Source organism: Tasmannia lanceolata, unplaced genomic scaffold (assembly GCF_043159265.1).
Source record: "Tasmannia lanceolata isolate RefF3 unplaced genomic scaffold, GAP_Taslan_0.1 ptg000002l, whole genome shotgun sequence".
NCBI lineage: Eukaryota > Viridiplantae > Streptophyta > Magnoliopsida > Canellales > Winteraceae > Tasmannia > Tasmannia lanceolata.
Genome location: NW_027518679.1, coordinates 41462098 through 41490011, shown reverse-complemented (window position 1 = coordinate 41490011; position 27914 = coordinate 41462098). Strand labels below are relative to the sequence as shown.

At 37.7% G+C, this 27914-nt stretch overlaps 1 protein-coding gene and 1 long non-coding RNA gene across 5 annotated transcripts; both read right to left on the bottom strand.

The window, feature by feature from the left end:
- Positions 1-939: 939 nt before the first annotated feature.
- Positions 940-6735, bottom strand: LOC143873006 (uncharacterized). 4 transcript variants are annotated; one of them, XR_013247734.1, is made up of 5 exons: positions 6359-6727; positions 4146-4317; positions 3899-4010; positions 2563-2625; positions 940-2111 (listed from the first exon to the last, which is right to left on the bottom strand). It is a non-coding gene; the product is annotated as an uncharacterized LOC143873006 (long non-coding RNA). The 4 variants fall into 4 exon arrangements; XR_013247740.1 differs by lacking the exon at positions 6359-6727 and adding an exon at positions 6248-6355; XR_013247746.1 differs by lacking the exon at positions 6359-6727 and adding an exon at positions 6225-6319.
- Positions 6736-9462: 2727 nt separating this feature from the next.
- On the bottom strand, positions 9463-22032 carry LOC143884922 (ras-related protein RABE1c-like). Its single transcript, XM_077388787.1, has 9 exons — positions 21762-22032; positions 21542-21662; positions 10771-10843; positions 10587-10687; positions 10404-10469; positions 10206-10303; positions 10002-10064; positions 9828-9920; positions 9463-9736 (listed from the first exon to the last, which is right to left on the bottom strand). The coding sequence occupies exons 2-9, from the start codon at positions 21612-21614 to the stop codon at positions 9653-9655; spliced, it is 651 nt and encodes a 216-aa protein (XP_077244902.1). The 5' UTR covers positions 21615-21662; positions 21762-22032; the 3' UTR covers positions 9463-9652.
- Positions 22033-27914: the final 5882 nt, after the last annotated feature.

Sequence of the window (27914 nt, the reverse complement as noted above, 5' to 3'; positions counted from 1 at the left end):
GGCACAACCCATTTACGTTATGGCCCATCAAATGGGCGGCTCGGATCATCCTATGGTCTAGATGATACACTTCGTTTTCAAAAATATGGGTGGGGCCTAAATTGGGTCTTAATGTTACTGTACGAACCACACCATAGGAACCACACCATAGGATGATCCAAACCATGGACGGCTTGGATCATCCTATGTTGGGGACGGTACACTTCAATTTGAAAAAAATATATCAGTGGGGCCTACGATTGGGCCTCCTGAATATTACTGTACGACCAACTCCATAGGATTATCCAAACCATGGACGGCTTGGGTCGTCCTATGTTGTGGGCGGGCCTTAATGTTACTTTAAACCAACTCCATAGGATGATCCAAACCATTCATTTGATGGGCCACATTGTAATTAGGTTGTGCCCCAAAAATCATTTCCATAGGATGATCACAACCCTACAATCTATAGAGGTTGCATAAGATGTAGTTTCTATTTAGATCGGAGGGCTAGGATCAGCCTATGGAAATGATATTTTGGGACGCAACCTATTTACATTTATGGCCCAACAAATGGACGGTTTGGATTATCCTTTGGTGAGGTATGGGCGGGGGGAGAGAGAGAGAGAGAGAGAGAGAGAGAGAGTCCCTAGGTACAAGCATTACCTAAGGTCTCATTTCATGCTGTCTTTGAGAATGATCTAGAATTATATTCTTGACTTGTCCCATGTTAAATTCTAGAAGTACGCATTGTCCCCGGGGGACTTTTTATTTTCTTGTAGTCAAAATGCCTCAATTGGTTTAGCTTGTCAATTATTAACTTAAAATAATGATTGAGGATACCAATATTCCCATGGACATGTTTTGATAATGAGAACTCACCTTGTTTTACACTTTTCTGATTGGGTGTGAGAGCTTTTTGGGAGCTAGTAAAAAGTGCACGTACGACAAAGATATAAATAACAGAATGGCCTGAATAAGTAAAGTGAATATCAATATGGAAAAATACAAGAGCACTTTATACAGTGTCAACTTTCACTGCTCAATAAGCATTATAAAACAAGGCTCACTTTTCATGGAATTGACTTGATTGATATGATTCTAGGGATCCTTCAGCTTTGTTTCTAGGTTAAAGGAAAGAGGATGTTGGCCTCAACAAATGTTCAAAGATCGCCACGATTTCACAAATGTGCTCAAATGCATCTATGGTGCCTCATCTGCTACTGGCTGTGATGATCTGCTGTATACACTCCATGACTTTGGTCTTTCGAGGCTGAAGCCATTCATAATTCGTATCAGTTATTCTTGCAAAACAGAATTTTTCTCAAAAAACCTTTGCTGCAAAACATCAGACCCAGGAAGAATTTGGTTCTTATTCATAGTGAACATGCATGAAAAATCTAATTCATATCAATTACCATTCAAAAAAAAAGAAAATCATATCAATCAAGTCACTTTTAGAAAAAATTTCAACTCGCACATATATTAGCAATGTCCAAATACCTTCCAATGTATCTCAAAGACTTTGCAGATGAACCATCCTTATGGAACTTGCATTTCTCCAAATAGCTAAGATAGTGTTAAGCAAGAACAACTAAGAAACTAATAAAATTATAAGAAAGTTCAGAAAACTGATTTGTATATACTTTGCGGTTCATCTCAGTTCTTGGCATATCCTTCGATCACTGAATAATTTTTTCCTTTATTTCGAATCTATTTTGTATGAAATAACTCTAATAACTAATGACACACTGGATTACAACTTGCATTTCTCCAAATAGCTAAGAGATGTTAAGCAAGAACAGCTTAGAAACTAACAAAATTATAAAAAGTTCAGAAAACTGATTTGTATGTACTTTGCTGTTCATCTCAGTTCTTGGCATAGCCTTCGTTCACTGAAATTTTTTTTCCTTTCTTTGGAATCTATATTGTATGAAATAACTCTAATAACTAATGACACACTGGATTACCGTACAGACCACAAATACATGACTGAAAAAAAAAAAAAGATGCAGAAATATATGAATGGGAATAAGATAAAGTTAACCATGGGAAATGTTGGGGATGGTGAGGCCACCAAACATATTCATCAACAAATCCAAATCCCATATTGTTGCTGGGTAAACCTGTTACTGAAACAAAAATAGAAGATGGTCTTTGGAATTTAAATGGAAAACAATACAAAAATTTGAATGCAACCCAATTTTAACAACATGTGCCACTGCTAATCTGACGAAGAAAGACCAAGAAGTATAAAAAGATTATGGCGAAAGCATGCGTTGGAAATGAAGAAAAGTGTGCCAAAATGCAAGAAATAGTAGAAAGATCATCTACAACTGCTGCTTTGGGGTTATTTCCTATTATCCCAGCCACTGCTGGTTTCATCCAGTCTAATCTTATAGTATTGCTTAGGAAGAATCCTTTAGAAATTAACTTCCTAATGAAGCACATTCTTGTATGCCAACTGCCCATTTCTCCATTTCTCAAGTCAAATCCAATCTTATAACTTCACCATTACAAAGAAAATGAAAATTCTAAACCCAAGAAGAAAAGAATGAAAGATAATTTATTCACAGATTTTACCTGAAAAAAGGAGCTTTTCTTGAAAATCTCGAGTTATAACAGACCAGTAGCCCCCTTCACACCCTTGAAATACAGAAAATAGATGAAATAAAGTTTGTTTGAATCCTCCAAATCCAATGCTTTAATAGTATTATGCCATCTACCCAAGGACTCCACCTTACAAAGACCAGATCTTATGCAAGGGAAAAATATGTAGGTGAAAGGAAGACCGATTCAAGAAAATAGCAGTTGCAAATGAAACAAAAGAAAGACATGATTCTAATGGTAAAAAGGAAGAAAGCCTAGGATATTAAGAGGAAAATAGGGAGCTTTGATGAAGTACACGAAGATCTAAAATGGAAAAAAATAGCCATGTCGTCAAAAAAGATCATCCAGAACAGAGCAAAGATCAAATGGAAAAAGGTAAATGACTTATGAAAACATGCATCTAAGAATAGCTACTCATAGAACCATAGTCACTGAAGAATAACTTCAAATATACAATTCACTTAAACTATACCACTCACCTCGGGAATGAAAGAAGCAAAATCTGAATAGGAAAACTGTATATTTAAGTTACTTCAATTGTGTCCATGTCAATTTATGGACAAACATATACAAGTTGAATAAGGATCAAGGATAGAAAAGGAAGAATGTATCAAATCATGTTCTCTGACCTGATGCCGAAAACTAAAAAAGGTCCAGTAAACTTTAGTGGGAGATGTACTCATTGTGAAATTAAAGATATCTTCATCTAAAAAGTTGAAAAATGAAAATCAAGAAGCCCCTCTAAACAAAAAGAGTTACAAAGAGGGGATCTTCTTTGCAACAACCTACTTCTATACCTACTTCTATATGCATCTCCTACCAAGCTATGAAGCCTCCCATTGAACCTAATTGTATGTGACACCTTTTTTCGATCAATTCAACAGTTCACATCTTAAAAGTTGTTGTAAATTTCTTTGCTTTGAGCATAGATCTATATATTCATTTGACTGGACTATCATTCGAGCCTTTTCCCTATCAATGTCGAAATAATTGATAGCATTCCATTACAAGTTGGGCCACTTGTTCAATGATCCAAACTATTTATCTGCATAGCGAGACCTTGCAAATAAGTGGTTTAGATAATTGAACATGTGGGGCCACTTGAACCTATGCTCACGCACCATATAATAACTCCTAAATGAATTACCCAATACTCTGCATAATGAAAAAAGGAACACAGGAAGGAGAATACACAATGTAACATTAGAGACGTTCAGTTCCAACTGCTATTAAGAAAGCATTTATTTTCATTTACTCTAAGTTAGCAAGATATAACCAACAACAACAACTGGCAAAGATAAGGGCATACCTCATCCCCATAATTCCAAACAGAATTTTCTAAAGTGCATCTCCAAAGGAATTTATTTCTAACAGTTATGCCTTTCTCTTCAAGCATCACTTTTGCCGCCTCACCAAATGGCCTGTCAAAAGCATCAACCACAGGAACATCGTTCTCAATTGAGCTTCAATCCCAAATATAAATCATGCAGGCTTAAACTTTCAAAGCAACAAGTTACATCTCATGTCGAGAGGATTGAGGGCTGGGAGAGACTCACCTACTGACCAAATTAGAAACCAAAATCTTCTGCCAATGTCATCGTCCAAGAGACATACACAAATACTATAACAATAAAGACACAGATGCAAGAGGTAAGGTCACGAAAGCCCATTCGTTGGACTGTAATTTCACCTCACAAATTCAATGGAAGGATGCATGGAAGGATATCCCTGTGAAGACGATACATAATTTAACAACATGATCTCTGAAAACCCACACCAATAATTGAATAAAAATATTAACAACCCTCAAAGGAATACACCCAACTTCAACTGAAAACTGAGCTTCAATCCCAACAACCGAAGTCAAAGATGGCTAGACAGAACCGGATCAATCTTATGTAAAAAGAGAGAAGTAATATGATCATTTCAAGTGAAACATATCTCTTTTCTTTGTCTAGTACACCCAGAAAACTGAAAGAACTTGCATGTATTGCTAGATTTCTTACTGGGGATGGGTTTGTTTTTGGATGTACGAACAATTGCCATTTGGGGGCACAACCACATACATTCCAAAGCATAGAAAAGGGAACCATAATTCCATTTACATCTGAAAAATTTTCAACACCAAAGTTCAAAGAAAAAAAATGAGAAAGAACAAAGGAAGAAAGAAATGAAATCATTTTTTCCATTAACCATTTACCATCCAAACCCTAGAATAAAAATATGCACCCATATGATGCATAATTAGAAACCCTATCAAACAGGGCCTAAGGGCAATTTTGAGTCAATAATCAATTTTACACTCAATCAGCCTAAAGACAATTTTGAATCCATAATAAGTTTCACACTCAGATCAATTCACAAATGTGAAACTACCAATCACTCCAAAAGCTAAAGGCGTTTTTAATCTGTTATACTTTAAGAACAAATTCCAAAATGAACAGAGCATCATTCAAAGCGAAATTAAATATTGTGATTATTTGATTGCCCAAAGGCAAGAAATGATTCTAACCTAAGGTAATTCACTAAATAAACTTGCTTTAGCAAATATGATGTCTCAGTGAGGTTTTCTAAAATTTGGAATCAGAGGCCTTGGACTTATAACTTTAAAATCTTAATACTCAACATTGCCTTGATGAGTCTAGGATCCTAGTTGGTTATAAATTTTGTGTAGCAGTCCATAAATATTTCAAGTTTAAAAGCTTGTACAGTCTAATCATTTGAGTTTACAACTGCTCAATCAATCAAATGTTTACGGAACTCTGTTAATTTAATACGACCCTCCATCAAGTTGAGTGATGCAACACAACTTTCCTAGAGATTATATTTAATACCCACCAACCATAGGCATCTCCCATTTTTTTAGATGAACTTTGTGAAAATTTCAGCAGAAAAGGGGAAAAAAGAATAGAAGTTTCCACAAACCATTGTCAATTGAAAGTCAATTCTCTCAATCGAAAGTGATAAGGAAAAGAACAGTACTTTTAATACTTTCATACGAAAAAAATCATAAGAAATTTTCTGAGTAAATAATGGTTTGTCAGAAAAAATGAAATGAAACACAATTTTCCAAGAGTTTACATTTAATACCCACTTATCATAGGCATTTATTTTCATGAAATGAATATTGCTCTTCTCGGCACTTCAATGATACATAATCTCTTCTTGTAAACCAAAGATTTTAACATATCTAGATATTGCATTTGAAGTTTTATTAAAAAGATAGACACTTGAATAAAAAAAATTAATTCGAAAATATAAACTTAATAAATTGATGGAAATGATTTAAATGAACAAATAAGAAATTTTACAGGAACTTAATTGCGTGGGAAAAAAATCTATTGATAATCTTTATAAGAGGAATGATAGACACAAGGGAGCCCTTGCATAAAGAGCCAAAAAGGGCTCTTCATTGGATTTACAAATTTATTTGAGCAAGCAAATAAGATCCAAACAAATTTATAATATGCACAACAGAGAAGTAGTCCAACCCATCAGAATATTGAAAAAAACTAAATGGAAACTCTTGGTCAAATCCAAATACTTGGTGAAATTAAGGATACAGCCCATGGATCTTGCTTTTGAAGCCAAAATCCACACCTTCAGATAATGAGAGAGTAAAAAAAATACTAAACTGAGATATATGGAGCAGTTGCACCTTCAATCAATGGATTTTTAAGAGCCACCCTGTTGGGTTTCCACATAAGGAGAACTTGCAACGAAATTTCACCCATAAAGAGAGAGAGAGAGAGAGGGAGAGAGAGAGTACCTTGAGCAGTTTGGTAGAATAAAAAATCACCAAAAACCGTATTTCCGAAAAGCTTCAGAACTTCTCCTTGCATGTTCTCTAAAAAGCAGAAGACGGTATGCAGGGAAACCACACTTTGCAAAAGCATGCATAAGATGGCCAGACACCTAGTGGGACGGGTGATAAAGTCGAGAGAAGAGGCCATGGTTATTGGTTGAGACTGCGGTAATTGTTTGGATACTTCTGCATTGGTAACTGGGGAGACGAAAAGACAGAAATAGTATATGGTACGGACGCGTAAGATTGTTTTCTAAGAAATAAAAACGATAATCAAAGGCCATAAGATCAGGATATAGCGGGAATTTCGGGGAAGATGGTTGACGAAATTTCGAGGTTTAGGCTTTTAGAATAGTAAGGATTATGATAGCCTTTCACAGACTGTTAAACAATGCAAAATGGTTTTTTTTTTTTTTTTTTTTTGATAGGTAAACTGGGGTTAGGCAGACCTAAAGTACACCATGAAGAGCAAAGAGAACAACCTCTAACACATGAAGGGGGATACGAGGACTTAAAAATGGGCCAAACTAAAAGGAACATAAACCGATGAAAACCAAAACAACCAAAGCAAAACAATGCTCCAAGCAACAGCAACAAGAGAGGCCAAGCCCAAACGAAACCAAAGACCGAGACAGAGGGGCCTAAGAAAGCTTCGATGAGAAGGGGAGACTACGCGAAGAAGATGCTAAAAGGAGCAGGGAGGGGCTCTTGGTCTTCCTTCTTTGGACCATATGCCAAGGTCCAGGATCAGACGCTATGCCAAGAATTTCAGACTTGTCGGGTTGAGGAAGGTCATTGATGGAGGTGTGATCCAACAATGCAAAATGGTTGCTGAGTGAGAGGTACACTAGAGCTTGTGCAGATCCTGCAGTTCCTATTTCCCCCTTCTATATATCTTTTACCTCTCTTTTTTCTCTTCTGTTTTTGAAGGCGAAGTGATATATAGCTTGGTTGCTATGTATCAATAAAGGGCCAAAAGGCATTAAAATTCCCAAAGTTTCATTAAAGGGTTGGAGAGGATTTGTTTGAGGCATGCACTTATCTTTTGGCTCTTGAAAAACAAAAAATTTAGTCAAGATGAGTTAATATAGAACTCTTGTATTTTACAATCTGTAAACTCAGTTTAGTTTTACATGAATTTTTGGTTTATGGCAGGCATTCAATTATATGGTATGCTTTTGTCTAGACATTAAACAGGACACTGACCAAGCGGCGCAATCCATGTGTACGCCTAGGATCTTTACCAATTTTCATTCTCAAGTGAAAGGTTCATACCATCTTTACTTTATTGAAAGTTTGAAACGATTCATATTGATTTTTAATTGTCATAGATAAGTTTTATCATGGTTCATGGATAAATCATCCACTTTTCTTCGTTTGGTTGGCATAACTTCCTACTTGAAGACTACTTTAAAGACAACTTCACTACTATTTCACCAAGAGAGCACTACTACTCTACGGGGATACATGTAGGACAACTGAACACACCCTTGATAAATTCCGGTACTTAAACACTATCAGAATCCCCGGTCAATATACAGGTGAATTGGGAATAGGAATGGAATGCGGCTGGCTGACAATACAAAGGCAGACTTAATGCATACAATGGTGCAAATTGAATACCTCATGCAAAAGTGGCCAACCATGGGTCAATTCTTCCCATTAGGAGCGAAAAGTTGATAAATTGCCAAGGAGAAATAATATTTCCACCCTCTTTTCACAGCAAGTTCAACACCGTTTGTTTGTCCACTGAATGACTGTTTTCAAGAAAAAGACAAATCAAAACGAAAAGGGGGGCAGTGGTATCATTTCCCATTGCAAAAATAGACAAAAAAAATCCCCATAGAATAACAACACAAAAAATACAAGCAATTTGCTCAGTGTCCTCCAAACACTCGACTGATCTAGTACACTCCACTTGCACCTAAAGCTTCACCTGGGTGCAATCTGAGCCGGGTCAACACGACCCGAACCTGGCCCCTGTCCTCTAGTTTTATCGCAATTTTCAGAATCATAGGGCTATGTTTTCTTTCTTTCTTTCTTTTCGTATTTTTTTTATTTTTGCCCCGAGCAAACCCGAACCCAACCTGAACCAATTTGGAAAAGATAGGTTAGATGGCTTGAGTGAGCCTCAACTTGACCCAACCCAGCCCGAGTTGCACCCCTACCTACAACCAAGGTTTTAAATTTCAGTTTCGGTACCAATTTCGGACCCCACTGAAATCCAAAATTTCGGCGAAATCCCAAATTTTGGGCTGAAATTTGGAATTCCAGTTCGAAATTCCGAAATTTTGTAACAATTTTTTTTTTTTAAATGACAATAAATCAAAATTTCGGACCGAAATTCCGTGAAATCCACAATTTCGGGAAATTTCGGTTTTGGTCCCCACCGAAATCCGAAATTTAAAACCATGCCTACAACCAATCATATGGTGCCCCAACATGTGACAGCCCTCCAATCAGGATTGTGCACAACAAGTGCTTGTGTGGTATTTCTGAAGCTAACAACAACGCATCCCTGATAGAAAAACCCTAAAAACTTCTCACAAGCAATTCATGCAAGAAAAGAGTCTTCTTACCTTTTTCTTCTTCTTTTTTTCTTAAGTGAGTCTCCTAACTGTACACTAAAGACTACAATTTACATCATTGTTCATGTGAAATTTTGGGCCGAAATTTGGAATTCCAGTTCGAATCGAAATTCCGAAATTTTGTAACAAATTTTTTTTTTAATGACAATAAATCAAAATTTCAGACCGAAATTCCGCGAAATCCGCAATTTCGGGAAATTTCGACCGAAATTTAAAACCATGCCTACAGCCGATCAGATGGTGCCCCAACATGTGACAGCCCTCCAATCAGGATTGTGCACAGCAAGTGCTTGTGTGGTATTCTGAAGCTAACAACAACGCATCCCTGATAGAAAAACCCTAAAAACTTCTCACAAGCAATTCATGCAAGAAAAGAGTCTTCTTACCTTTTTCTTCTTCTTTTTTCTCTTAAGTGAGTCTCCTAACTGTACACTAAAGCCTACCATTTCCATCATTGTTCATGTGCATATCAAGTTGTGATTCAAAGCCAAAGACTGTTATCATATAATATAAATTCCTCAAAGACTGAGAATCTACATTCCACACTAGACTAAGTACTTGAAAAGAATGATAAGGAGAAAAATACACACCCACCGTCATATCATTATCTTTATCAAACAATTAGTTTCCAACAGAGTCATCCCAAGACACTGCTCTATCTACATTCCTCTCAGGAATTGCAGCAAGATGATCTCTCAGGAGCTTTACCATCTCCTGCCGCCGCATCTGGTTTGTTAATTTTGATCGTCTGAGGCTGCATCCGTGCAAAGATAAATTGCTCAAAACTAACACGTGAATGGATAAAGAGGACAGAATGTATTAATTGTAATGGAGAGTATCCGTACCTCAGATTTGGAGTCGGTTTCTGCGAGCCTCTGCTTGATGTCCCTTGCTATAGAATAGAAAACTTGCTCCACATTTAAATTTGTCTTTGCACTCTGCAATGCCGGATATTCAGTATAAAGGAACAGCTAGCAGTTTAAAAGAAGGAAAAATCGGCATGGATAATGGTTGCTTACAGTCTCAAAAAACTTGATGCCGTACTCATCGGCAAGTGCTTGGCCCTTTGAAGTAGGCACAGCCTGGAAAGAGGTTTTATTGGTAATGAGAACAAATTTAGCAGGCAGAATGTAGGGTATCAAGCCAAACACGAAAAGAAAAAAGAATTAAAAGATGGAGAAAAGGGATAGGACTGCAAAGAGGAGGATCCAAGTTGAACTTACCCTCTTACTTTCATCCATGTCTGCCTTGTTCCCCACTAATATCTTATTGACATTGTCAGATGCGTGCTGTTCAATGTTCCGAATCCAGTTCCTTATATCTATAAATGTATATCAAGTCAGCTTAGTTAAAATAAAAAGGAAAGAAAGAATAATAAATCTAGCAGTCTAAAGTTCAAATGATAAAGAGCAGAAGTGTACTGTTAAAGGATGACTCGTCGGTAACATCATAAACCAGCAAAATACCCATGGCTCCACGGTAGTAGGCTGCAGAGAAAAATAATTACTATAGAAAAAAACTTTGGAAATATAGAACAAGGACTATTTGGAAGGCCCTAAAAACTCCTCGATGAAAAGGGAAATTACAAAAAGGAAACGGAGTACCTGTTGTAATTGTACGGAACCGTTCCTGACCAGCAGTATCCCAGATTTGTAGTTTGATTCGTTTGCCATCAAGCTCAATGGTTCTTATCTTAAAATCGATACTGCATAGGAAAAGACAACTTTGTGAGCGAATGAAACAATAAACAAATGGTCCTGCATGTGATACTAAGACTAGAATGCGCACCCAATCGTAGTAATAAAACTGGTGGTGAAGGACCCATCCGAGAAGCGTAGGAGGAGGCAACTCTTACCAACACCTGCAAAAGTCAAAACATATTGCAAATCAAATTTCAGGATGACTGACTTGCACAAAGTTAATTACAAGTGTATTGAATAGTTGCTGTAAATTGTACTGATTTTTTGACAAGCATAAAGGTTGTTGCTAATAATTTCTCAAATGTTGAAGAAGTTAAAATTTCACTGTTGAGGTGCAAGTATCCACAAAGAAATGTATCACCTTTGCAAAACCTTCTCCCCACCGATAAATAAGTTTTGAGAATGTCAATCTAGAAGGTTACCTTAAGTATGAATGGATTGGTATTCAGTTTCTGACACAACAAAAAAAATTCCCCTATGTAAGCAACAGAAAAGCGGGTTTCACCCTTCAGGAGGTAAATTCAGGATTTATCCCAGCAAAAATGAAGTACTATAATTGCCAAAGGTCATCATTAGCGATAGTGCAGACACAAATTATCTGTAGTTATTAAAACTTTTGTAAATGATAGCTTCAGCAGAGAGAGAGAGAGGGAGACCTGGTTATTTAAAACCTTAAAAATGTAAGTTCATATAGCTGTTGAATACCTAATAAATGTGCATTTCTTTATAGTAATTAAGTATACTTATCTATAAATGTACATTTCTTTATCAAGACTTCTCTTGTTTAATGGTACAGATAATTCTTTATCTCTTCTCTTTTGACGACCAACACATCACTGGCTTCTTGCGTCATGTCCTTAATAGCATCTCTTTAGAAAACTTCCTCCTTTCTGCCTCCACCACAGCCTACTCCGCCCCAAATCAATCTTCAAAGGAGTTGCCGACACTAAAAACCATGTTGTCACTTCCTCCTCCCCATCTGCCTCCTCGGCCGAGCATTAGTCAGTGTAAGTCATTTTTCCCGCAATAAGGACGGGAATTTTCTGGCATCTTCAATGGTAGAAGAAATCATCCCACGTCAAGATTTGGAATACATTGGTTCTTCCACTCTGTAGAGGAGAACAAAGGCGAGGGAATCTGTAGTGAAATCAAGGTCAAGGACTTCTAGGACATTCTGGGGGTGTGCAGGAAGAGGTAGCTGAAGAAGAAATGGAATAATAGGGCTTCTGAGCCTGTTGTTGCGGAGGAATTCAAAGAGATCCAGTCAGAACTAGAATAGCAGGGAGGAGCCGAAGAGATGATGGCGATGGAAGATCAAATAGATCTCCATTCGCAACAGCTATGCGGTAATGAAATTCAAAACCAAGGATTTAAAATTTGGTTTCGATTTTGATTTCGGTTGTCAAGGAAATGGAAATGTTTTGGTTTCGAATGGAAATTTCGGTAGAAATCATGTAAGATCACAGAAACGTGTGGAAACCTATGCAAATGATATTACCAAAATTCAAATGCTAGAATAAGCACAAATACACAGAAATCATCAACATAAGAGAATCATCCATAATGGCTTAACAATATCAAGAACCTAGTGGCAGGCGTTGCCCATGTCTGATAATTAGTAAATACCACATTTCACATGTAATTCATATAAATATGTATACATAATACATATGTAATGTTTCACAAGCAATTCATACCACCATTCAAAAAAAATGTAACACATACCACCAATCAAAAAAAATAAATGTAACACATGCCGAAATGGTATACCACAATACACTAAGATTTTGGTTTCGGTATGCTTCTCAATTTCAGTATCGGTTTCAGTGGGGAAGGAAACAGAAACATTTCGGTCATTTCATGTCAGTTTCGGTGGAAATTTAAAATTATTTTTCAACAACTATGCCGCAATGAGAATGTATGGTACAAAATGGTGGACAATGTGTGCGAGAGAGAGAGAGAGAGAGAGAGAGAGAGAGAGAGAGAGAGAGAGAGAGAGAGAGAGAGAGATTTGTGTCAATGTGGTGGGAGAGAGAGAGAGAGAAATTTGTGTCAATGTGGTGGGAGAGGGAGAACGGTTTTCCCTTTTTTTTCATCACTTGCTAGGGGTAATTCACTACAACCCCAATTGGCCAATGAACATAAACGAAAAAGGGGTGGAATGGCTAATTTATGAGGTTGAGATATCATTTCCAATTATATTATGGGTCAAGTAAATATATGTAAATATTCTACACATGGCAAAAAATGCCCTAAAGAGAAAAAAAAAAGGAAAAATGAAAAACCTAACCATCCCATTGTCTAAATCCAAGGATTTATTTTGTCACTGAGAAAAGAAAAAAGTGGCTCTTGGCTCCATGCATGTAATGTGTACATAATCGAATACATGTAAATTACAAGCAACCCAAAGTCCAGCCATTGCAGCTGGTCAGACCATAATTGGACGATCCTATAACTTTGATAAATAAAGCGTCTTCAAGAGCCCACCAATAGAAGCTAACCCATTGATTTTTTTCGAGATTGACCTCATGGATGGGTGAACAACATGGCAAGGACCAAGATCACGTAGCTCACATCATGGGAAATAAATTGCCTTAATTACACATGTATAATGTAAGACCCAAGTTTGATCATTAAATCATATCTTAGCAACGACCATTAGGATAGTAAACTCATAAATTTAAGCTCTCGGTCTACTTTTTTAACCTAATAAATACTTGCTCACAAAAGCACATATTATTTGCATGAATAATGTTGGCATATAAGAAAGAGAGAGTTTGCCTTTTATTTCTTATTGACGAGTAAATTCATTGCTCTCACTGATCAAGATTCTTAAAAGGATCTAATCCATGTTGAGTTGTCATTAGGGTTTCATGACTTGTGTGAAGTTTCACTTCCTCTTCCTCTTTTCTTACTTGGCATCAGCTTTCCATTCAAATCAAACACCACCAATAGGAATCAAGAGATCTTTGTTTTTCTGATGGGGCAGATCATACAAATCCACGATTGTTGACTGTACAAGCATACTGTTAATGTCAACACTCATATAAGATATTGTCACTCTTGGATCGAGGAAGAGCTTTTTTTGAAGAAGCCCAATTTTGAAGGATCTATAATGATATAAAATTCAATTTTGTTTGGATCACATTTGAGGGACGTTTACTGGATTATCTTCGATTTTCCTCGAGGTGGGAGCTTTTATTAGTTGATTTATAAGCAGGTTAGTTGTTTCCCTTTTTATAACAAATCCAATGAAAGTGACTATTATTAACACCTGAGAGTATTGAATTACGGTGATTAGTTTTCAAATGTGTATTTGGACGACTCAGTTTTATTTTTTAAAGGTTTGCACATCACATATGATCTCCTTTGGCCTTAGTTGATCTTTTTGAGGTTACAAATATCTGTTGTTTCTTTCAATAGCTGAAGTTCGTGGGGTAGTGCATAGCCGCATGGATAAGCTCACACCAACCCTTCAATTTTGGATCCAATTCGGGATTTTCCTTGGGAGCCCAATAACTTTACTGCCCTGAGACGGTTGCTAGTTTTGATTGGATCTCATTTTTATTGAAGATTTTAGATTCTAGAACTACAAAAAGGCAATCTAGAGTTCTTAACATGAATTGTATGGAGAGAGAGAGAGAGAAGGGACATTGGCGGAGTAAATCAATTGCATCAGAATACCATTCAAAAACAACCAATTGCATCAGAATATCCCCAAGGTTCCTCAAAGAGACTCAAGTCTAGTGGAAGAGTTATCTTCTTCCCACCCCATCTAACTGCTCCAAAGATGCTAAAGAAACGAGAGGAGACATTGAGGAGAAACATGTGTAGATCAAATTCCTTGCCATCCTTAACCCTATATATGATTCCACGAGGATTTGGGTTCTTTGATGTGATACTCCCCTGCCTTGAACTTTTTATTTTCTCCCCTCTAGCAAGGCAAGGAATGGAAATCAGCTTTGCAAGCACAGGGATCAGTTCCTTCAAGATACAACCCTTGTGAAATCCAAATGAAAAGGACCAAAACCCATCATAATGGAGGACGAGGCCTATACATGACTGGATTGGAGTGGTTTCTTATTTTAACAGTCTAACACATACTCAGTTCCTTCGAGATACAACCCTTGTCCCGAAATCCAGATGAAAGGGACCAAAACCCATCATAATGGAGGACGAGACATATACATGACTGGCTTGGAGTGGTTTCTTATTTTAACAGTCTAACACATACTCCCAAAGGGTGTTGGATCTCAACAGGAAACCACCAATGGTTCACAAACGCACCCCTGCGGTTGTCATTGGAGAGGATGAGGTGTATCGTTGTAATTTATCATTTGGTGATCAGTTTTATAATAATCAAAATGTGTGGACTTGCCATTAGTTTAATGAAGTTTTCCCAATTTCTCTTCTTATTCTTCTCATGTTACAACTATCAAGTGCCAAATATCACAATTTTAAGATTACCAACTCAAATCTATTGTGGGGTAGTGATTAGTGAATGATATCTTTTCACAGTAAGAACATCATCCTGAATATCCATAATAGATTCCCAGGAAGAAAAACTATCAGTTCTTATGCAGTCTGAGAACTCTAGTGCTGCTATCACCCCAATAAAGTTGAATATGGAGGCAAACTTCCTTCGTGGACTTATGCATTGTTGCCTATATATTGGCGGTAGGCCTAAGCTTGTGATGAGAGATTGCAAGAGGCATCATTGAATGAAACCAAAGACAATGGGCGGGGAACCCAATAACTTGACATCCCAGAGATGATTGCTAGTTTTGATTGGATCTCATTTTTAGTGCAAATTTTAGATTCTAGAACTACAAAAAAGCAATCTGGAGTTCTTAACATGAATTATATGGGGTAAATCAATTGCATCAGAATATCCACTCAGAAAACGAAAAAAATAAAAATAAAAATCAAATGCATCAGAATACCCACAAGGTTCCTCAAAAAGACTCAAGACTCCCGTGGAAGAGTTATCTTCTTCCCATCCCATCTAACTGCTCCAAAGATGCTAAAGAAGCTAGAGGATACATTGAGGAGAAACATATGTAGATCAAATTTTATGTGTGTGTGTTCACGGGGGGGGCATCTAAATTTTCATGAAGAAGGTGAAAGGATCTACCGGGCTCAAATTGACCAAGTCTAATCCTGACACTAATTGGGTTCGTCTACATGGATCATTTTCTTCCATTCTATCCTATCCAAGGTCATGTGCTCTGATATGTTCCTAGCCCTCAAATCTTTCCTCACTATTTTTGCCCAAGTTGTTTTCAGTCTGCCTCTACCTCTTTTTCCTCCACCAACTTGGCACGAGTCACTTCTTCTCATTGGAGCATCCAAAGGCATGTGTTGGATATGCCCAAACCATCTTATGCGGTGCTCTCTCATCTTCTCCTCAATGGTGTCACCCCCACCTTTTTGCGGATGTCTTCATTTTTAATTCGATCTAACCTTGTGTGGCCGCACATCCATCTAAGCATTCGTATCTCTGCTACACTCATCTTATGCACATGCTGCTTCTTGGTGGCCCAACATTCTGAGCCGTACAGCATGGCTGGCCTCATAGTTGTCTTATAAAACTTTCTCTTCAACTTGGTAGGTATTTTACAATCGCACAGAACTCCTGAAGCATGCTTCCACTTCAACCAGCCTGCTCTTATTCTTTTGAATAGCCAAAAAATCAAATGCATCAGAATACCCCCGCGGTTTTTCAAAGAGACTCAAGACTCTCGTATAAGAGTTATCTTCTTCCCATCCCATCTAATTGCTCCAAAGATGCAAGAGAAGCTAGAGAACACAGTAAGGAGAAACATATGTAGATCGAATTTCTTGCCATCCTTAACCCTAAATATGATTCCACGATGATTTGGATTCTTTGATGTGATACTCCCCTGCCTCTACCTTTTATTTTCTATCCTCTAGCAAGACAAGGAATGGAAATTAGCTTCACAAGCCCAGGGATCAGTTCCTTCAAGATCCAACCCTTGTACCAAAATCCAAATGAAAGGGACCAAAACTCATCATAATGGACGACGAGGCCTATACATGGCTGTGGCTTGAAGTGGTTTCTTATTTTAACAGTCTAACTCATACTCCAAACGGGTGTTGGATCTCAACAGGAAACCACTTGTGGTTCACACGCCCGCCCCTGCTGTTTCCATTGGAGATGACGAGGTGTATCATTGTAATTTGTCATTTGGTGAACAGGTTTAATTATACTAAGTGTGTGGAATTGCCGTTAAACTACTGAATTTCCCCCACTTTCTCCTCTTATTCTTCTCATCTTACAACTATCATGTGCCAAATATCACAATTTCAAGATTTATTTTTATTTTTTTATTTTGAATGGTAAGAATGAATTTATTAAAACACAATAGAGACCGAGGCGGTCCCTAAAATTACAAAGATAAGGAGAGCATATGAGCTCAAAAAAACAGAAGAACTAAACAACTAGGGGGAGAGGAAGTCATAGAGTTCGACTCTCTCCCTATGGACACCCTCTCTAGCAAGGTTGTCAGCCTCTCCATTAGCCGACCGTCTTGTGTGATTAAAGGAAATCAAGGAGGATCCAGTTCTATGCTAAATCTCATCAAAATATGCGGCAAATGCCCAAGGTGCAATGAGTGAGCCTTTTAAGCCATCTAATTACATTGAGAGAGTCCCCTTCTACCACCAACCTATTCATATCTTCATTTTGGAGAAATTTAATTCTTTGGAGAATGCTCGAACTTCCGCCTCATTAGAGTCTGCCATCCCTATAGAGTCTGCCATCCCTATAGGACTATAAATGTCCAAATCACAACCCCCTCTTCATTCCTTAACAGCCCTCAAATATCTGAAGGTCTTGGGTTTCCCATACTCGAGCCATTAAAATTCACTTAAGGATTCCTTGAGAAAGAGGGGACCATGCTTGGATCACTTTAGGTTCATTGCTAGATGCATAACATATCTCTCTCCAACCATACCATAATTCATATGCAGATACAAATCTAAAGGGTTTTAATGTTTTCACCCACGAAATGGTTAAGGGCTTAAGGTAATCACCTTATTGAATAGGAACTGGACTCCCTTAGATGAGGGAGAAGATGAGGGATTCCCCACTAGGGAGCTCCCATGTAATATGATGTATATATAGGAGCCCAAATAGGGTTACATGTGTAAAGACAATAATACCCTCAACACTACATGTAATGACCACAATACTCTTCAACACTCCCCCTCAAGCTGGAGTGTTTGTATCATACAACTCCAGCTTGTTAAAAAGAAAACTACAATAAACCACTATAATACCCATACACCGACAAAAACAATAATCCCACCCATACACACGCCAGCTTGGTACAACATCCAATATCAACTTAGGTTATATTGTATCTATCTCTCCTTGTGAGGTTCACCTTGCTTAATGTTTCACTATAAAATATCCCTATATATGTTTTTTTATCTATGTAAGGAATCTCCCTTGTGGCCAATAGGATTGAAATGATATTTTTTGAATATTCATCTTCGATTCATAAGACTACAATCTGAAGATTATAGTAATGTATAACTAGTATAACCAAATCTGTAAGCATATGTGTAATTACAGCATTGTATAACAGTGTACATGTATGTGTACCAACTGTCAACCAGTGCCTTGTGTTGTGCCACTTATGTCTTGTGTTTGTGTATTACCTATTTAACTACTTATATTGTTCATTCTTGGGTTGATGACCTGTAACTTGAGTTGAGCCACTTACGTATCAAGTTTGTGAACTACTTATATTGTTCATTCTCAAGTTCATCACCTGTTTCTACACTTTTAGTTCAAGTATACCAAAAAAAATATTCATGGACAAGCAGACCGGACAGGCTTGTCAGCACGCTAGAAACATCATAAATCACATTTAAATTAGCAGATCATAGGCATACGCTAAACAAACTAAATTCAAAAACATCAAACATAGAAGTAAACCTGAGTCTACTGTGAAAATATAGCATATCAATCAGTTTATTTGACCTTGAACACAAAAGGGAACAAATCCCAGGCGAATTGGTTTGATATAGATCGTTTTTAGCCCTGATACGCCTTTCAATGCATATATATATATATATATATATATATATATATATATATATATATAGGGGAAAGTGATTGTGAGCGGCCCCTCATATAAGCTTATATGAGGTGACCGCTAAAAACATGGTGGGCCCACATTTTTTGGGGTTATCCGAACCGGTCATTTGATAGGCCCTGACATAGATAGGGGGTGCCCAAAAAATCAGCTCCATAGGATCATCCCAACCCTTCGAACTGTGGAGGAGAAAGAGGGGGAAATGGGCGGGTATAAATTTGCCCACTTACCCGTCCATTTTCCCCTCTTTCACCTCCACAGTTCGAAGGGTTGGGATGATCCTATGGAGCTGATTTTTTGGGCACCCCCTATCTATGTCAGGGCCTATCAAATGACCGGTTCGGATCACCCCAAAAATGTGGGGCCACCATGATTTTAGCAGTCACCTCATATAAGCTTATATGAGGGGCCGCTCACAATCACTTTCCCCATATATATATATATATATATATATATCTTGCTCACAACACATTTTAGGGTATAAAAACAATCTACAAAATGAAAACATGTTAGATTCCATACAGTAATTACATGCAACAACGCAAGAAATAATAACGTCAAGCAGCTCCTTAGTGGCTAAAATTATGAGGAAGAGTGATAGCATAATAGAAAGAAACAAAAAATCAGTAGAAACTCAAATAGAGCATTCAAACAGCACAGGAACTTAAATAAATCAAAACAAAAAAAAAATCAATTCCCTGTATAAAGACCTTTAAGACCTTGAGTTTGACTGCTACAGGTAAATACCCTTTCCTACCTTACAGCAACATGTTATATATACTTAAAAGACAAAGACAAAAAAAACAATCATAAACTGAAATCCCTAAACATGACTAAAATAAGGACTCTCTGTACAAAGCCCAAAGTCCCAGTATTTACTAATTTGGAAACTAGAAAATAACCTCTGTAACATACAAAGTCTTTTTCTTTTTCCTTATCTTCTTATATATCAGACTTCACCTCAGCACTCTCATCTTTGGACGAAAAGGTCTCCAATTGGAAACAAAGTCCAAATAACCTGAAACAGACAGCACACTTTTTGTAGGAAATGGAGTTTTAGTAGCACCACCAATTGGCCTCACTATTCTCCATAGTTGAAAACCATCAGAATTCCCCATTTCTGTGCAGCTACAAAGGTGTGGGTCACTGCTAACATCAGCATGATTTAAGTGGTGTCGTGCCAACACCATCACAGCCCTCCAAATTTCAATCTTTCTCATCTAACCATATTTTTTGCTACTGCTTAGGTTTCAAAAGCTGATTTGCAGGCTATAATGTGGTGCATGGTGGGCTAAATTTTCCTTGGGTTTTGAACCCTCAATGGGATGCTTCTTAGGCTGTTTAATGCACAATGTCATGATCCATTTCTGAGCATGGGCATAGATTCCCTACCAGAGCTACTCAATACGAAGGGATTTTTAGTTAAGGGCTGTGAATAAAAACACCAATACCGAAAAATACCAGCAAGATGATCTTCAATGAGAGATCTTGAATTTTGGAGGGATGAGCTGATCGAATGATAAAGAACAAAGCTAACTGATACACAGGGTTGGACAATATATGTATGAGACAATGGAAAATAGAGGCTTTTATGGGTTTTGCAGAAACGGTATGGGGCAAACGTGTCCATGGAGGATTGATAACAACTACTGTATCAGAAAACAATAATTAGTGTGTGTGTGTGTGTGTGTGTGTGAGAGAGAGAGAGAGAGAGAGAGAGAGAGAGAGAGAATCCACAGAAGGTTTTTGCCCGTATGACGACAATTGGGAGCTTGGTAAAGCAATTAAATTTTGTACGCAGTTGACGTGCATAAAAAAACACTTTGGTGTTTCATCTGCACATCCCTGGTGCATATACTTTCCTCAAACCGTTGATGTACAAATATTACAAAAGGAATCACAAAGAAGAAATTTTATCTAATTAAGGAACTCCTATATCCAACCTCATTGACTATGCTGCAAAATCTGCCACCCCTTTTATTAAAACAACAGAACTAAGCCAGACTACCCAATGACGCTTACTCTAACAAAAAAAAATTATACAAATTTACATGTATTATTTGCATACTTCACAATCGTATACACATCCACATGAATGCTTTGAAGGGGATAGCTACTGACAATCACAGTTCAACGGATCTCAGAACTGAGACAGATTTGCACTAATTAGGCACTGTTTGTTTTAGATTATGACAACCGATTGTGGAGCCCCCAACCAATTATTGGACCGGAAATTGCACTAAATTTGAGTCCAATAATCAGTTGGGGGCTCCACAATCGGTTGTCATAATCTAAAACAAGCAGGCCCTTAGCAATGAAATCTTCTAAAATCACATGTATCATTGACTTAACTCGATTTTAGAGAAGTAATCTCCATCCAACTATATAAAATTTCATTCTCTTCCCCATATCAATCAAAAGAGACCTCGAAATTCCTAAGCCCATTCGAACCATAACCTTAGCATCATTGATACATAGCTTGATTTTCGCAATTCAGGTCTTACTGTACCCAAAGATACAACTCAACTGTTCGGAATAAAAAAGAATATTTGATTTTTAAAAAAAAGTCATCAATTTGAAACCCTAGAACTCGTGAAAATCAATCAGATAAAAAAATAAATAAAACAATGAGATCCCGATCTAGTCGGTCCTTCACACGTAATGCAAACCAAAACCGAGACTTGAAACCCTAGAAACACCATGTAACAAACCCTAGAAACGTGAATCGCTTACCGCTGTCACCGATTAGGAGCAGCTTGATGAGATAATCGTAATCGGCACGTGCCCTAGCAGGTGGAGCGGCCATTGAAGAAGAAGAAAAAGAAGAGAAAGCCTATGAGGGACAGATTTTTCTCTGCATAAACCAAAAAACAAATGAGAAGAAACAAGATCAATGAAGGGAAAAATGACAAAAAAAGGAAAAGGAGATCACAGAGAATAAAAACAAAAATACCTGTAAAAATGGACAGAGAGAGAGAGAGAGAGAGAGAGAGAGAGAGAGAGAGATTTCTTCTCTGTGTTTTGAGATCTCCTCTCTTCTTTTTTTCCCTGCGAGGGTGGAATGCGCACTATCGTACTGGCGCCCGTTAATATCTAACGCATCCTAGTCAACCCTTTGCCGTTGGAGGAGTTAATAAAATGCGCCTCCGAGTCACAAGTCACAAGACTCACAACTCACAACTCACAACTTTCTCTTTTACCATCAATTTCTCACTTCACAAGAAATTGTATGAGATCGAATAGCAAGGCGGAGATTTTATATGGTGTAAACCTGTATAGTCTAGTATTTTAAAAAAAGTACTGTACGGCTTACACCGTAGATTTTTTATTTTTTTTTTATGATTGGTAAGCTGGGTTTAGGTAGACCCCTACCAAATATATTAAAATAAGAAAAGGATACAGCAATAAGAGGGAAGGACTAGCACCTGATCCAAAAGAGAGGGCAGATCAAGAGCAAGATAGCTCAAAAACACAAAGCAAAGAAAAAACGGCTCCCAATGAGTCTTCAACAAGGGAGGGAACAAAAAAGAAAAAGGGCAGCAACATAGCAAAAGAGGGATCAAGCACCAAACTGACCCAACCAAAATAAGGGGGAATATCCCAACCCAACACCACCCAAGACTCTCCCGGAATGAGACCCTTAAAAGGGGGGGGATCTTATTCTAGGAGCTGAGTTCGTGGATGGATGGGTTTTTTCTTTCTTTTTTGAAACAGTTTGCTAGGGATCCTCATTGGGGAAATTTGGCAAAGAAGAATGTGCTTACACCATAGATGATCCAAACAGTAACGTGCATAGGTTTAGACCTCGCAAACGGGTAACCCGCGCAGGTACGGGTAGCCTTTCATGAACCTGGAACCTACCCGGGTGGGTACGGGTATACCCACCGATAACCTGGCAAATTTAAAGAAGAAATTATATATATATATATATATATATGAGGAAAGTGTTGGTGAGCTTAAGCTCACCAAACTTATGGTGAGCTTAAGCGCCCCAATCACATGGGTTTCTCATTTTCTGTGGTGATCCAAACCATTCATTTGCAAGGCTCTATCATAGATAGGGTGTGTACCAAAAATTAGCTTCATAGGATCATCCTAACCCCTCCATTTGTGGAGGACAAAAATGGGCAGATTTGTGAACAAATAATGTCTGTCCATTTTGACCTCCACAAATGGATGGGTTAGGATGATCCTATGGAGCTGATTTTTGTTACACACTCCATCTATGTAAAGGCCTTTCAAATGAATGCTTTGGATCATCCTAACAAAGTAGGCCCCAATGTGATTGGGCACTTAAGCTCACCAACACTTTCCTCTCTCTCTCTCTCTCTCTCTCTCTCTCTGTCTCTCTCTCTCTCTATATATATATATATATATATACCAAAAGAAATTATATGATGAATGGGTGTATAAACACATAAAGGTGGTACGATGGATGTACAAACCTTGATATTTAATCCAACAGCAGCTTCTTAACAAGTCTGTTGGATCAAATAACAAGGACGGGATGATGAGTACATGTTTATACGCCCATTCATCATACAATTTTTCATTTACTTTAACAAGCGTTTGTTTTGATAGAACCAAAGATACCAGTCACATAGTCTGATTGCTTTGACTTGTTTTGTTTGGTCCACCACTCACATAGTCTATTTTTTACTGTTTAGTGTTTAACAAGCTCACCATATTTACTTTAACAAGCTTATTTGTTTTGTTTTGATCCTAACCTTGTTTTCTGTGCCAATAATCGGTTGGCGCCCTCATCATCTGTTGTCACAATCTGAAATGAACAGGTTCGCTACGTTTGGTTGCCGGAATTTTTTTTATTCTTGGGACTTTTGTGGAATTTCAGCAGGAAACCCACGTTTGGTTGGTGGGCCCAAAATAATCCCAGGAACCAAAATAACCCTGCACGAAACCCCAGAAAGGAAAAAAAAATACTCACAGGAACCAAAAATAAGCTTGCAGAAGATTTTTTTTCTTCCCAACAGTTCGAGCAACCAAACAAAGTATTTTTTTTCCCACCATAGTCCTGTCAACCCAACATGGGATTTTTATTTTACCGGGATACTTCCAGGGAGATGTTTTTCCCACCAATCTCCCAGGAAGTTTTTTGTTCTACAAAAATCCCAAGAACCAGAAAAATTCTGGCAACCAAACCCAATAACTACGTACTGAATCAGTTTGAATGATCCAATAAGGTGGACCCCACTGATTTTTTTTTTTTTTGGGTGCACTTACATGTACCCGTGCACCTCATATAAAAACTCTGAGATTATATGATGAAAGGCCGTATGAACACGTAAAGGCAGCACGACAGAGGTACCGCACTTGATATTTGATCCAACAACAGTTTCTCAAAAAGTGAGCTGCTGTTGGATCAAATATCAAGGATAGGATGATGGGTAAGTGTTTATACGGCCCTATAATTTCTCTAAAAACTCATTAAAGAGTACTTTGGCACCATGCAATATTGGAATGCCAAGTGGATGGACTTGCCCACATGTAGAAGGAAAATGATATCTGGACGTGCTCTGAAGTGTTCAATGCACAAACCATGCCAGCGGGTTTGAATTGAGTGCATGAGCATGAATATAATATTTCCACGATGGGGAAGTTTGACTAGTTAAGCAATTTACGATGTTGTTTCATCCAGAAATGTCTTGCAAATTGACTAGTTGGGCAAGTTTGACAATTTCTTACAAAGAAACGCGGTTATACCAAGTCATTTTAATGAAAACATTCCACAAAACACCTGTGATTGTCATTGTCAAAGGAACACACGACGAGGTGTATATGTGAATGGGAATTGATAATTGGGAAGATTTTATATGGCGTAGTGGGTGAGAAGTCTACTATTTTAAAAATAAAATAAAATTATGGGGTCCACTTTATAGTATGATCCAAGCAGTTCATTTGTTGGTCCGCAATGTAAATAGACTGTACACCCTAAATCACGTCATAGCATGATCTAACTGTCTGATTATAGAGGTGAAGTCACTCTGCAGATCAGGATGGTTGGGATCATGTCTTAGACGCCCGAATGTGCCGACAGTCGGGGGACAGCACTGCCCAGATTTTTTGCATCATTTAGGCAAATTTTTAGGCGCCCAGATGTGCCTTGATAATTTCCAAATTATCTTCAGAACATAAAAAAGTTCTTGCTGGGCAGCGAAACTTCTATGAGGGAGGGTGCAATGAGAGAGAGAGAGAGTAGAGAGAGAATTTCACTCCTTCTCACCTCTCCGTACCTAAGGAGAAATTATGGTGGGAAAGGTGGCTGCCACATGGGCCAACATGGCCTAAAAAAGGCAAATTTACTTCTACCTTCCAAGTTTTTTGTGGCCTCCAAATGGACCCTAAAGAAAGCCTTTAACTCTTCTTCAAGTTTGACCTTCCTCTGACATAGGACGCTTTGGCCAATGACTTTCCTCCCTCGTTACGCTCTATGGACAATGGGAAAGGAGGAGCTCAAAACTGCATGAATTTACAATGTAGGCCATATTTGGAAGCTAGGAATTTTTTGTCATGATAAACGGGTGTCTCCTAGTTGGGGTCGGCTAATGAATCCTCTAGAAAATTTTCGTGAAGAAGGTGAAAGAGCACCCGGCTCAAATTGACTAAGTCTAATACTAACACTAGTTGGGTTCATCTACATGGATCATTTTCTTCCATTCTCTCCTATCCAAGGTCATGTTCTTAGCCCTCAAGCTTTCCTCACTGTTATGAGCCAAGTTTTTTTCGGTCGGCCCCTTACTCTTTTTACTCTATCAACTCGGCACAAGTTACTTCTTCTTACTGGAGCATCCAAAGGCCTACGTTGGATGAGTTGACGGTGAGAAATGGCTAAAAAAATAAGGGAAATGTCTATTGTATTTTTCCTAGTTTTTCAAGCTTTTCTTGACCTCTCTTCGCTTGGACCCTCTCCTATCTATCCCTCTGCCATTGTAGAAGCTAATACTAAAGGGGGGGGGAAATCATGGTAGCCAAAACGTGCCCTTGGAGTTGATAGATACCAACTCCTCCCAAAAGTTAACGAAGAAATTAAATAGAGAGTCACCACCTAGGAAAAGAGCAAACGCCCCCCACACATGACTATTTATCATAAGATCCACATAGTTGTAGTGGTTGGAAGGTGTTAGGCCCCAACCCCGCTCACTCAGTGACACGTCTCTACTAGAATGCAAGTGTTTTCTTAGTCGTTCTTTCATCCATTCTATGCATATAACCTTCCACTCCCATTATATATATATATACTAGTTGCAATCCGATGCGATGCACGGGGCGAAGAAAAATTAGTATTCTAAAACACTATCTATAACCCTCTCTCTATCTACGGAATTGCAATTTTTTTTTTTTAATTTCGTGTGTATCTATTCATAGAAGTCCAATAGGCATTACTCTCCATAAATATAACGTGTATCTAATCTATACACACAACTTCTATGTATCGTCTCTTTTAAGAGAGAGAAAAATATACATGCCAGTTCCGTGTATAGACAGACCCTTAATTTATGCGATATTTCAATTCCTTGATTTTAGCCTTTTTATTTCGAATCCAAAATAAGAAGCGTATTTTACTAATTTAGGAGATTTAATCTGTCGAGAGATATTATTTTAATCAATCCTTGATTTTTGGCGATTTTTCCATTCTTTGATTTTAGGCGTTTTAAATTCCAGGTGCCACATCCCCTTAACACGTTTTTAAGTTTCCTTATTAAGGTTACGTGTGATAAAGGAATACGTGTGAAACGGTGTGCCACATCCCCTTAATGCGTTATTAAATTTCAAAATGCAGTGGGGGTGACACGGGGCGAAGAAAAAAATATTATCTTACGGATTTGTACAAATAAATTTAGAAAATGTCCTATTTTTATGGGATTCTTTATTGGGAAACTTTATTGAGTTAAATATTTATTGGAAAACTTTATTGTGTTAAATGCTTATTGCAATTTAGATGAAATCAATTTAGAAAAGTTCCTATTTTTTGGGACTCTTTATTGGAAAACTTTATTGCGTTAAATGTTTATTAGAAAAAGATACTTTATTAAGGTTATGTGTGACAAAGGAATACGTGTGAAACGATGTGCAACATCCCCTTAAAGTGTTTTTAAATTTGGGAATGCAATGGGGGTGCCACGTGGCGCCACCCCAGCTTACCACATTCAGCTTACCACGTAAGCACAAAAGCAAGTGTTGTTTCATTTTCTTTTTAGTATTGAAGATCCACTATGAGATCAGAATGGTTAGAAGATGCTAAACTTTGGATAAATATGGGGCTTTCTCAAATTATTTTGTGGGAAACATGCTCTTGCTATACATGATAGGGATAATTCTGGACCAAATATCCCATCAATCTGTAGAGACGAACGCATGTGGCTAAAAATAAATTAACATGCACAGATGAAAAAAATAATCATCCATTGGAGCATTAAATTGCATTTTCTTGATGATTGGCATGTTATGTTTGGAAATGAAGAGGGAAGAAAGGGTGAAGAAAATCAGATCGATTATCACCTTAGTTTCATTCATGGAAAATATCTTAAGACCAGGGAAATGTTGCTACCTTAGGAAGTCATGTATATGTCCCAGGAATTCTATTAGTGATTCAGATAACACTTCAAACAAACTGTAATTTGGCTTCGATTGATATTTTCTCTCTAACTGTAATCTTTTTGGGAATGGCTAGCATTCCATTCATTCAAAAGCAAGTGATTTTCAAAAAGTACAGTACTTTTTGGATGATCCTATGGTGTGGGATATATAGTACATTTTGAAAAATGAAGAACCAGACCGGCTTACACCATATAAAAACAGCAAAAGCAATATGTCCCTGCATACTCAATATTGTAGGAACAACATTTGTCTTGATAATCACATGGTAATCTGTTACATCCTATAGAACGCCATATAAAACCCCCTCGCAGAAAATTATTAGATAGAGCTAAGCTAATTACAAAAGTTTGAAGAGTTTCCACCCATCAAAACAACCTATATAACATGTAACTTATGAAGGGCATCACTATATCAGTATTGGCAATTGCAAGACTCTAGACCTGCCACTCTTCAAAACAGTATTTGTAGCATATCAGTACTCTGCCCATGG

What these genes read in the sequence shown, in the direction of transcription:
- LOC143884922 (XM_077388787.1), bottom strand. Translation starts at nt 21,614, where the DNA reads ATGGCCGCTCCACCTGCTAGGGCACGTGCCGATTACGATTATCTCATC. An exon ending in CGACGAGTCATCCTTTAACA is followed by an intron (nt 10,304 to 10,403) that starts GTACACTTCTGC and finishes ATACATTTATAG; the next exon opens with ATATAAGGAACTGGATTCGG. An exon ending in GCATCAAGTTTTTTGAGACT is followed by an intron (nt 9,921 to 10,001) that starts GTAAGCAACCAT and finishes CCGGCATTGCAG; the next exon opens with AGTGCAAAGACAAATTTAAA.